Source organism: Sciurus carolinensis, chromosome 1, assembly GCF_902686445.1.
Source record: "Sciurus carolinensis chromosome 1, mSciCar1.2, whole genome shotgun sequence".
In the NCBI taxonomy this organism is placed as follows: domain Eukaryota; kingdom Metazoa; phylum Chordata; class Mammalia; order Rodentia; family Sciuridae; genus Sciurus; species Sciurus carolinensis.
Window position 1 is genome coordinate 175,309,590 of NC_062213.1, and position 12,296 is coordinate 175,321,885.

Genomic DNA, 12,296 nt, shown 5'->3' on the forward strand with positions numbered 1-12,296 from the left:
AAGCCAGCAAGCCACCACTGCCAGAGGGAGCCACACCCACCTTGCAGGGCTGAGAGGTGCTTGGCTTGTTGGGTCACGGCACATTCTGCTTTGTTCACAAAGGTCTCCAGGTCATAGTCTGGTTGCTCAGATATCTCGGAGAGCTCAAGCCAGCCTGGTCCTTGCTGTAACAACACAGGGAGGACCTTTTCAATTCAATAATGACCAAAACACTTCAGTAAATTATTCCTGGGGGGCTGGGGCTATAGCTCAGTGGTACAGCACTTGCCTCACATGTGTGAGGTACTGGATTCCATCCTCAGCACATTAAAAAAAAAAAAAAAAAAAAAAAAATTAGGGGCTGGGGAGATAGCTCAGCTGGTAGAGTGCTTGCCTTGCAAGCACAAGACCCTGAGTTCGATCCCCAGTACTGCAAAAAAAATAAATAAATAAATAAATAAATAAATAAAGACATTGTGTCCATCTGCAACTAGAAAAAAAAAAAAAATGATTCCTGAGGCCCAACCATCTGCAATGCAGATGACTGTGCAGGATGACATACCTCTATCCATGGTCTATACACTGTCTCCTGACCCTCTCCCATGGGAAAAAAATTTTTTTTGGAGGGTGCCGGGGTAGGGGAGAGAGGAGTACTGGGGATTTAACCCAGAGGCACTTTACCACCAAGCTACATCCCCAGCCCTTTTTTATTTTGAGATAGGGTCTAAATTGCTTAGTGCTTTGCTAAGTTACTGAGGTTGATCTCCAACTCATGATTCTCCTGACTCAGTCTCCTGAGTTACTGGGATTTACAGGCATGTGCCAATATACCCAGCCTTTTTTTTTTTTTTTTTTTTTTGCAGAACTGGGGATGAACTGAAGGCCTTGCACATGCTAGGCAAGTACTCTATCACTACACCCTTGGCCACAGTGATATACTTATGAGCAGCTAGGTGTGATGATACATGCCTGTAATCCCAATGATTTGGGAGGTTGAAGCAGGAGGATCACAAGTTCAAGTCCAGCCTGGGCAACTTGGTGAGACCCTATCTCAAAATTAAAAAAAGGTTGGGTATGTAGCTCAATGGTAAAGCATCCTGAGTTCAATTCCCAATACCATATAAAAGAGAACTACCTGTATCTGATGTTTTAGGTCATGGTTGTAGTACAGGAACTGGAACATTCACTGAATAAATAAGAGCTCTACATGACTGACCTCTTAAACCCTCAATCAGGAGCATGGAGGAAAGAGACTAATTCCAGCTATCATGATGCAGGAAATTCTATATGTGCCAGGCTCTAAAAGAGGGTGGTGTGGTAATTAGCTGCCTTAAGAGAACAGCTATACAGACAGGTGGAGATTTAGGAATGCTAGTATAGAGGGTTGCCTCTTTTTTTTTTTTGGGTGCTGGGGATCAAACCCAGGGCCTTGTGCTTGCAAGGCAAGCACTGTACCGACTGAGCTATCTCCCCAGCCCCAGATGGCTGCCTCTTATAATCATCCCAACTTAAAGACCTGTGGGAGCAGAACTCCGGTCAAGTTCCAGATGGATATTCAGCCTCTCCCTGTCCGAAGCCCATGCCTACCTGAATAATCTCCTTGAGCTCTTCCATGGCCCTTTCCTCCAGCTCCCTGATCTGAGTCATGGCTTCATTAAAGCTGGACATCTGGGAAGATAGTTCCTCCTCCTCTTTTGAGAACTAATGAATCAAAAGGAGAGAGAGAGAGAGAGAGAGAGAGAGAGAGAGAGAGAGGGGGAACAGTGTGCAGAGTTTCCACTTCAGCAGGTCATCCTTCCCTCTTGCCTGGTCCCACCTGCCCCCTTACATTATTGCCTGGGATCAGGGGCCCATTAGAGCTGGCTTCCATCTCTTCTGTTTCCATTTGAGTTGGCTGCTCTCCACTGGGCCCACTGTGGGGACTCAGCTCCTTGACTCTGAGGAAATAAGAAGGTCTCAAATCCCATGGCAGCCCCTTATACTCACCACAGGAGTGCAGCACCACTCAGGTTGCAAGGCTTGGGCCTCCTAGCGGATAGAGTAGCAGCTTTGCCTTCAGCCAGAAAGAAGTGGCATAACCTGAAGCTGGGCTGGACAAGACCCTCACACACTGACTGCAGGGGATTGGGATGGAACTACCAATTCCCACCTCCCACTGAGTCAGAGACCAAGTCTCCTCCAGTCTCCTCCCTGCTCATCAATGCCATTCCTTTCCCCATCCCACCTGGCTGTAGGTCCTCATACCTGTCAGCATATCTTAGTGTATTTAAAGTATATTCACAGGAGCTTATGCCTGGTGAGATCATGGCAATCTACGAAAGAGAAAATGGTGATTAAGAGGTTCAGAATCACAGTGTAAAGGTGCTACACAGCTACACAGTAGATGCCAAGATACCTACATGGTAAGGTGGGAGGACTCATTTAGCACTCATGCTATGCTAGGCAACTTTCTCCCTGGGCACTGCAAATTAAGGTGCTTTAAAAATTGACACCCTGCCTTTTTTTTTTTTTTTTTTTTTTTTTTTTTTTTTAAGTAATGGGGTACGTAACCCTTGAGCCACATATCCAGCCCTTTTATGTTTTACTTTGACATAGGGTCTCACTGAGTTGCTTAGAACCTCGCTAAGTTGCTGAGGCTGTCTTTGAACTTGTGATCCTCCTGTCTCAGCCTCCAAGAGTTGCTGAGATTACAGGCGTGCACCACATCCAGCTGTCATTTGCTTTTTTATCCCTCTACCAAGGTTACATCCCAAAGTGCTGTGGCTCCCTACCAGAAATTCAGCTCACCTAGGTCATGGGATAATCAGAGTTTAGAGCTTAGTCAAAGGGGTTGAGGGGTGGTACAGTGGTAGGCATGCTTGCCTAGCATGTCCAAGGCCCTGGGTTCTATCCTCAGTACTGGGAAGAAAAAAAAGTAGAGCTTACCCAGAAAAGCCCTCCTTCCTCATGAAAAGGCCCCTACCCAGGGAGGAGGAGTGAGGATATTCCTTGGAGAGGAGGGATAGCAGTACTCACTTAGGACTTAGGAGATAAAATAGGGAAGAGGATAACACGTCATTGGAGGCTATGGCCTCATGCTCCAGTCTATTTCCTAGGCTGGGAATCAATAAACCTGAAGAAGCCATGGAAGAGATGAGGACTTCCCACTCGTCTCTCCTTATGTCTATCCTCTGAATTCTGGACTTCTTTTTTCACCAGGTAAGGGAGGAATGACCTCTCCCAAAACCAAGACTTGTTTCTAAACACATTAAGGGTGTCAATCCTTTCCTCTCTGTGTAGGTGGGTAATGAGGAGGCTGTTGCTGAAAAGCAGGGTGCGGAAGCCTGGTGAAGAACCTAGGAATAATCTGGATACGGTTGCACATATTCCAGCTATTCAGGAGGCGGAGGCAGGAGTGCAGATTTGAGGACAGCCTCCTCAACTTAGTGATAACCTGACTCAAAGTAAAAAGTAAGGATGCCTGGGCAGCTGCATGCAGAAAGCGGGTACAGACCACTGGCTATTTGCCCTGGGGGACAGTGGCGCACAGGGGCTTTTCGGCCTTTCAAAGTACAGGCCCTTCACATCTCCCCATGCACTTGTCAGGCCAAGAAATTGAGGCTCTTACGTACACAGCCCCAATAGGAGTCTACACTCTAGGCCAGATTTGCCTAGATTCAAATTCTCTTTCACCACTCGCTAGATGTGTGTGACCTTGGAAAAATACCTGACCTCTCTGAGCCATACACGGTCTGTTAATTGGGGATTCTCTTGCCTAACTTTTAAGCATCAGGAAAGTTAGGTGGGCGCGGTGGCACACAGCTGTAACCCCAGTAACTCTGGAGGCTGAGACAGGAGAATCGCAAATTCAAGGCCAGCCTCAGCAACTTGGCGAGGCCCTAGGTAATTTAGTGAGAGTTTGTCTCAAAAATAAGAAATAAAAAGGACTGGGTGTGTAGCTCAGTAGTAAAGTGCCCCTGGGTTCAATTCCCAGGACGGGGTTGGGGGGACAAAAAACACGAGTTAGGAAAGTTATCGAATCTGTGAAGAGCACTATAACCAGGCTCAGCAAAGACTGGACAATTGAATTCAGTTGTGGTTAAAGAGGACGAAGTGAGAGGGGATCCAAGATGGTGGACTAGAGGGAGGCTGAGTTCCTTGCCGCTCCGTAACTCCGGTTTCAAGCAGAGGATATCTGTTTTTTGGTGAGGCAGTTTTTGCTGCTTATCGATCCCCTGCTGTTTACCCCATTTGTCTGCTGTGATGACCTGCAGTCTGCCAGCATATCGACGCCTTTTTTGAGTGCAGATTGCTCCTGTCAGGCGCCTATCATCCGCCATTTGCCTGCCTCTTGCTGGTCCATCGCCTGCCTTACACCTATCCATCACCCAATGCACGAGGTTCACCTCCCGATCGTCCGACAACAGCTAGCAAACTGATCACCGACCGCCAGTGGAGCACCAGCTGCCTGCTGTTGCCTGGAAGTTCACTGTTACAGTACCTGCAGGTTTGATTACAAGTGGCTGTCGACATTTTGAGACAAGAGCCAGGCCCCGTAGGACCCCTGGCAGGACTGACTGAGCCCCGTCTCCAGATTCCCTCAGCCCGACCGATCGCTCCCTGCCTCTGGGGCCCTCACATCGACTGACTGCTCCCTGCCGCCAGGACCCCCAGACCAACTGACTGTGCCCTATCACTGGAACCCCAGATTGACTGATTGCACCCGGGCTCCAGGATCTCACAACACAACAAACACACCAGACCTCCAGGACCCTTGCCTGACCAACCGCATCCCGCCTTCAGGACCTCCAGCTGACCACGTCCACACCCTGAGCTGCAGCTCCCCATTTGCCAACACATTTCGAAGCCACAGCGGCCATCTTGGATAATCCTGGAAGCCGGAGCTCCAATCTTTAGGTGGGGCAAATCCCATCCTGAGACGCCTGCTGGAGGCTTGAAGCTCATTGTCAGGTACCTCTCAAGCATCAGGCTACTGAACTCTGGGAGGTTTCATTACTATATGACTGTTATACTGTAGATTTTCTTTTTTCTCCTTATAGAAAACATTTAAGTTTTTATTTCTTTAACTTTTCTTGCTCTCTTTTCCTTTTGTTTACCTGTTCTCTCAGAGTCTCTTTCTCCCCTTTTTGCATGCTAACATCCAATTTCTTTTGATTACACTCTCACCCTTTCTATTATCTAGAACTTCTGTATAATCTTTTCTTATCCCATTAACACCCACATTCTACATCCCTCTGCGTCCTCTTTGTCCTCCATTAGAAACTGCATACCTTATTGTGAATCTGTTTGTTTTATTGAAGATAATATTTGAACTCATTCTTTTTATTATGACAATTTTGTTATTGTCCTCATACGGGCTGTTTGGTCTAGGATTGCATAGTGTCTGAATTGGGCACTGCTAATATTGATCTCCCCTTAAAGAAAGGGCTTTGGAAACCTATAGGGCCACTATAAGCCTATAGGGGGAAATCTGCAATACCCCAGATCTGCACTGCTAGAGGGGAAGATACATGAACAACATGAAAAAACAAGGGAAGAAAATGATCCAAACAAATCTAGATTCTATATTAATAGAATCCAATGACAGTATATTAGAAGAAATGTCAGAAAAGGACTTCAGATTATACATGATTAAGATGATTCGTGAAGCAAAGGATGAGATAAGAGAGCAAATGCAGGCAATGAATGATAATACCAATAAGCTGAAATAGCACCTGCAAGAAGCAAAAGATCATTTCAACAATGAGATAGAGATTCTCAAAAAAAAAAAAAAAACCAAACGGAAATCCTTGAAATGAAGGAAACAATAAACCAAATCAAAAACTCAATGGAAAGCATCACCAAAAGACTAGACCACTTGGAAGACAGAACCTCAGACAATGAAGACAAAATATTTAATCTTGAAAATAAAGTGGCCCAAACAGAGAAGATGGTAAGAAATCATGAACAGAATCTCCAAGAACTATGGGACATCATGAAAAGACCAAATTTAAGAATTATTGGGATTGAGGAAGGCACAGAGATACAAACCAAAGGAATGAACAACCTATTCAATGAAATAATATCAAGAAAATTTCCCAAGCCTGAAGAATGAAATGGAAAATCAAATACAAGAGGCTTACGGAACACCAAATGCACAAAATCACAACAGATCCACACCAAGGCACATTATAATGAAAATGCCTAACATTCAAAATAAAGATAGGATTTTGAAAGCTGCGAGAGAAAAGCATCAGATTACATATAGGGGGAGACAAATACGGATAGCAGCCGACTTCTCAACCCAAACTCTAAAAGCTAGAAGGGCCTGGAACAACATATTTCAAGCTCTGAAAGAACATGGTTGCCAACCAAGAATCCTATACCCAGCAAAACTAACCTTCAGATTTGAAGATAAAATAAAATCCTTCCATGATAAACAAAAGTTAAAAGAATTTACAAATAGAAAGCCTGCACTACAGAATGTTCTCAACAAAATATTCCATGAGGAGGAAATGAAAAACAACAATGTAGGTCAGCAAAGGGAGGAACTACCTTAGAGAAAAACCACTCAAAGGAGAAACCAAGCCAAGTTAAAAACCAAAAATAAGCCAAATGACTGGGAATACAAATCATATCTCAATAATAACCCTGAATGTTAATGGCCTAAACTCATCAATCAAAAGACAGACTGCAGAATGGATTAAAAAGAAAGACCCAACAATATGCTGCCTGCAAGAGACTCATCTTATAGAAAAAGACATCCACAGACTAAAGGTGAAAGGATGGGAAAAAACTACCATGCACATGGACTCAGTAAAAAAGCAGGGGTTTCCATCCTTATATCAGATAAAGTGGATTTCAAGCCAAAGTTAGTCAGAAGGGATAAAGGACATTTCATACTGCTTAAGGGAACCATAAATCAGGAAGACATAATGATAGTAAATATTTATGCCCCAAACAATGGTGCATCCCTGTACATCAAACAAATCCTTCTCAATTTCAGGAATCACATAGACCACAACACAATAATTCTGGGTGACTTTAACACACCGCTGTCACCACTAGATAGATCTTCCAAACAAAAATCGAACAAAGAAACCATAGAACTCAATAATACAATCAATAACCTAGACTTAATAGACATATATAGAATATTCCATCTATCAATGAGCAGATTCACTTTCTTCTCAACAGCACATGGAACCTTCTCGAAAATAGACCATATGTTATGCCACAAAGCAGCCCTTAGGAAATGCAAAAAAATTGAGATACTGCCTTGTGTTCTATCAGATCATAATGGACTGAGAGTAGAAATCAATGACAAAATAAAAAACAGAAATTACTCCAACACCTGGAAACTAAATAATATGCTATTGAATGAAACATGGATAACAGAAAACATCAAGAAGGAGATAAAAAAATTCTTGGAGGTCAATGAGAATGACAATACAACATATCAAAATCTCTGGGACACTATGAAAGCGGTACTAAGAGGAAAATTCATTGCATGGAGCACATTCCAGAAAAGAATGAAAAGTCAACAACTAAATGACCTAACATTATAGCTCAAAGCCCTAGAAAAAGGAACAGAATAACAGCAAAAGTAGTAGAAGACAGGAAATAATTAAAATCAGAGCTGAAATCAATGAAATTGAAACAAAAGAAACAATTCAAAAAATTGACAAAACAAAAAGTTGGTTCTTTGAGAAAGTAAACAAAATAGATGGACCCTTAGCCACACTAACAAAGAGAAGGAGAAAAAAACTCAAATTACTAAAATTCGTGATGAAAAAGGAAATATCACGACAGACACCACTGAGATACATAGCATAATTAGAAGCTACTTTGAAAATCTGTATTCCAACAAAATAGAATCTACCGAAGACATTGACAAATTTTAGAGACATATGCTCCTCCCAAACTGAACCAGGAGGACAAACACAATTTAAACAGATCAATATCAAGCAATGAAATAGAAGAAGTCATTAAAAACCTACCATCCAAGAAAAGCCCAGGACCAGATGGATTCTCAGCCGTGTTCTACAAGACCTTCAAAGAAGATCTCATTCTAATACTTCTCAAAGTATTCTAGGAAATGGAAAAAGAGGGTACCCTACCAAACTCATTCTATGAAGCTAATATCACCCTCATACCCAAACCAGGCAAAGACACATCAAGGAAAGAAAATTTTAGACCAATATCCTTGATGAATATAGATGCAAAGATCCTTAACAAAATATTGGCAAACCGTATCCAAAAGCATATTAAGAAAATTGTGCACCACGATCAAGTGGGGTTCATCCCTGGAATGCAAGGATGGTTTAACATCCGTAAATCAATAAACGTAATCCATCATGTCAATAGACTTAAGGATAAGAATCATATGGTTATTTCAATTGACACAGAAAAAGCGTTCGACAAAATACAACACCCCTTCATGCTCAAAACACTAGAAAAAATAGGGATAGTAGGAACATACCTGAACATTGTAAAGGCTATTTATGCTAAGCCCATGGCCAACATCATTCTTAATGGAGAAAAACTGAAACCATTTCCTTTAAAAAAGGGAACAAGACAGGGATGTCCTCTTTCACCACTTCTATTCAACATTGTCCTCGAAACTCTAGCCAGAGCAATTAGGCAGACTAAAGAAATTAAAGGGATACATACAAATAGGAAAAGAGGAACTTAAGCTGTCACTATGTGCTGATGACATGATTCTTTATTTAGAGGATCCAAAAAACTTCTCCAGAAAACTTCTAGAACTCATCAATGAATTCAGCAAAATAAGCAGGCTATAAAATCAACACACATAAATCTAAAGCATTTTTATACGCAAGTGACGAAACAGTTGAAAGAGAAGTGAGGAAAACAACTCCATTTGCAATAGCCTCAAAAAAAATAAAATACTTGGGCATCAATCTAACCAAAGAGGTAAAAGATCTCTACAATGAAAACTACAAAACATTGAAGAAATTGAGGAAGACCTTAGAAGATGGAAAGATCTCCCATGTTCTTGGATAGGCAGAATTAATATTGTCAAAATGGCCATACTACCAAAAGTGCTATACAGATTCAATGCAATTCCAATTAAAATCCCAATGATGTACCTTACAGAAATAGAGCAAGCAATCATGAAATTCATCTGGAAGAATAAGAAACCCAGAATAGCTAAAACAATCCTTAGCAGAAAGAATGAAGCAGGGGGTATCACAATACCAGAACTTCAACTCTACTACAAAGCAATAGTAACAAAAACGGCATGGTATTGGCACCAAAATAGACAGGTAGATCAATGGTACAGAACAGAGGACACGGACACAAACCCAAATAAATACAATTTTCTCATACTAGACAAAGGTGCCAAAAATATGCAATGGAGAAAAGATAGCCTCTTTAACAAATGGTGCTGGGAAAACTGGAAATCCATATGCAATAGAATGAAACTAAACCCCTATCTCTCACCCTGCACAAAACTCAACTCACAATGGATCAAGGACCTCGAAATCAGACCAGAGACCTTACATCTTATAGAAGAAAAAGTAGGTCCTAATCTTCAACTTGTTGGCTTAGGATCAGACTTCCTTAACAGGACTCCCATAGCACAAGAAATAAAAGCAAGAATCAACAACTGGGATAGATTCAAACTAAAAAGCTTTCTCTCAGCAAAGGAAACTATCAGCAATGCGAAGAGAGAGCCTAGAGAGTGGGAGAATATCTTTGCCACTCATACTTCAGATAGAGCACTAATTTCCAGAATTTATAAAGAACTCAAAAAACTCTACATGAAGAATACAAATAACCCAATCAACGAATGGGCTAAGGATATGAACAGACGTTTCACCAAAGATCTACAAGCAATCAACAAACATATGAAAAAATATTCCCCATCTTTAGTAATAAGAGAAATGCAAATCAAAACTACACTAAGATTCATCTCACCCCAATTAGAATGGTGATTATCAAGAATACAAGCAACAATAGGTGTTGGAAAGGATGTGGGGAAAAAGGTACACTCATACATTGCTTGGTGGGGCTGCAAATTAGTGCAGCCACTCTGGAAAGCAGTGTGGAGATTCCTTAGAAAACTTGGAATAGACCCACCATTTGACCCAGTTATCCCACTCCTCGGCCTATACCCAAAGAACTTAAAATCAGCATACTACAGAGATACAGCCACATCAATGTTCATAGCTGCTCAATTCACAATAGCCAGACTGTGGAACCAACCTAGATGTCCTTCAGTTGATGAATAGATAAAGAAACTGTGGTATATATATATATATATATATATATATATATATATATACACACACACACACAATGGAATATTATTCAGCTATAAAGAATAATAAAATTATGGCATTTGCAGGCAAATGGATAAAATTGGAGAATATCATGCTAAGTGAGATAAGCCAATCTCAAAAATCCAAAAGGCGAATGATCTCACTGATAAGCGATGATGACACATAATGGGGGGTGGGAGGGGGGTAAGAATGGAGGAAGGAGGGACTGTATAGAGGGAAAAGAGGGGTGAGGGGGAAGGAAAAAAATAACAGAATGAATCAAACATCATTACCCTATGTAAATGTATGACTACACAAATGGTATGCTGTTACTCCATGTACAAACAGAAACAACATTTGTTTACAATAAAAATAAATTAAAAAAATAAATTAAAAAAAAAAAAAAAAAAAAAAAGTATGTGCCCAATGTGGTGGCACATACCTGTAATCTCAGTAACTCAGGAAGCTGAGGTAGGAGGATCACAATTTCAAAGCCAGCCTCAGCAACTTAGCAAGGTGATAAGCAACTCTGTGAGAACCTGTCTGTAAATAAAATTCAAACAAAGGGTTGGGGATGTGGTTCAGTGGTTAAGTGTCCCAGAGTTTATCCCTGGCACCAAAATCACGAAAAATTAAAAAATAATGAATAAATAAATGAATAAATAAATAAAATATAAAAAAATAAGTGGTGGGAATGTAGCTCAGTGGTAGAGCATTTGCCTAGAATGTGAGGACCTGGGTGATTCAAATGCTAGCACCACACAAACAAAAAGAGCCTGGGAACTCAGGCAGCCCGAGGTGCTGAGTGGGAAGCTCACAGACAATATTAAATATCTCCTTGGAGAGCAAGTCTCCTCGTTCCATCATTTCCAGAGTGACACTACTCACCATGCAAGTCCTTGAATTCTCCCCTATAAAGGAGTCCCTCAGCACCTGTGTCAGCTTGCTTTCGCGGAATGGGGTGTGAGCCTTGTTTTGTCCCAGGGCTCTGATGCACTCCTGTGGGATGGCAGGAATAACTGAGGCTCGCTCCTTTCCTCTTGTGCTGCCCATTCCCTCCCGTCCTAGCTGCACTCCAGGCCAACCACCCCTAGCTAGCCTCTGCTACCTTCAGGGCCAGGAGACTCTTGTTGATTTCTGCACCTTCCATGCGAGTCTGCCGGTCAGCACTGGAAGTGTCTGCACCTCGCTCGTTTCCTGCCAGATCTACCAAAGAGAACTTGCCATGTACTCTCCCTTTGGCTCGAAGAATAATCTGGAAGCAGGCGTGGGAGCGGGAGGAGTTGGAGTTGGCAAATGTCTGCCCAGAAGTCCTGTGGCAGAGGAGGGCGAAGAAAGGTTATGAGCTTCTGGGGTCACAAGCTCCCAGGGCATCCCAGTCCGCAGTAGTAAATTCTTTAGTAAAGGTCAGGATTCTAAGAAGTCCTGTGTCTGCCTGTCCCATACTTCCATTCTGCCCTCCCTGGACAGCATTTCTCTCTCCAGCTGTGAACCTGGGAACAAATAAGGACCTGGCAAAGAAGGAGATGCCTCTGCTATAGGGTGCACAGGGTGCTGTCATGAACCACTTGTCTGAATTTGAGGGTCCTGCATAGGGCAACCTCTCCTTGGCCCTCCATAGCTGTCCAGCACCCACTGCACCTGCCAGCACTTCTTTCCTTTTTGGGTATTGGGGCTTAAACCGGCACTCTACTTCTAGCTCCATCCTGTTTTATTTTTTATTTTGAGACAAGATCTCAAGGAACTGCCCAGGCTGGCCTCAAACTTGTAATCCTCCTGCCTCATCCTACCGAGTAGGGGGGATTACAGGGTACACCACCACACCCAGCAGTGCTTCTCTATTTCTGTATGGAAGGAGCTATGGGCCCCATTACTTCCAGCCCATAACAGACCCACAGCTCTTTCCTTCCAGAAAGGGAGGGAAAACAAGAATTCCATAGATGCCAGGAAGCACACTGTGACTTGACTATATTTAAGCTGGTTTTGCTGAGTCTCTGACCCTAACTCATCTGTCCCATGGAGACCCCTTAAAACAGAGGCTTTCATAGT

General features: G+C 42.4%; 1 protein-coding gene across 2 annotated transcripts in view; it reads right to left on the reverse strand.

The window, feature by feature from the left end:
* Positions 1-12,296, reverse strand: part of Kif2c (kinesin family member 2C) — a 28,077-nt gene that overhangs the window by 713 nt on the left and 15,068 nt on the right. For both annotated transcript variants that reach the window (XM_047555972.1, XM_047555980.1), the window contains 6 exons: positions 11,356-11,560; positions 11,136-11,246; positions 2,224-2,291; positions 1,808-1,916; positions 1,567-1,680; positions 41-164 (listed from right to left, as the gene is read on the reverse strand). In XM_047555972.1, the coding sequence (XP_047411928.1) occupies positions 41-164; positions 1,567-1,680; positions 1,808-1,916; positions 2,224-2,291; positions 11,136-11,246; positions 11,356-11,560 (731 nt within the window). The remainder of the gene's footprint in view (positions 1-40; positions 165-1,566; positions 1,681-1,807; positions 1,917-2,223; positions 2,292-11,135; positions 11,247-11,355; positions 11,561-12,296) is intronic.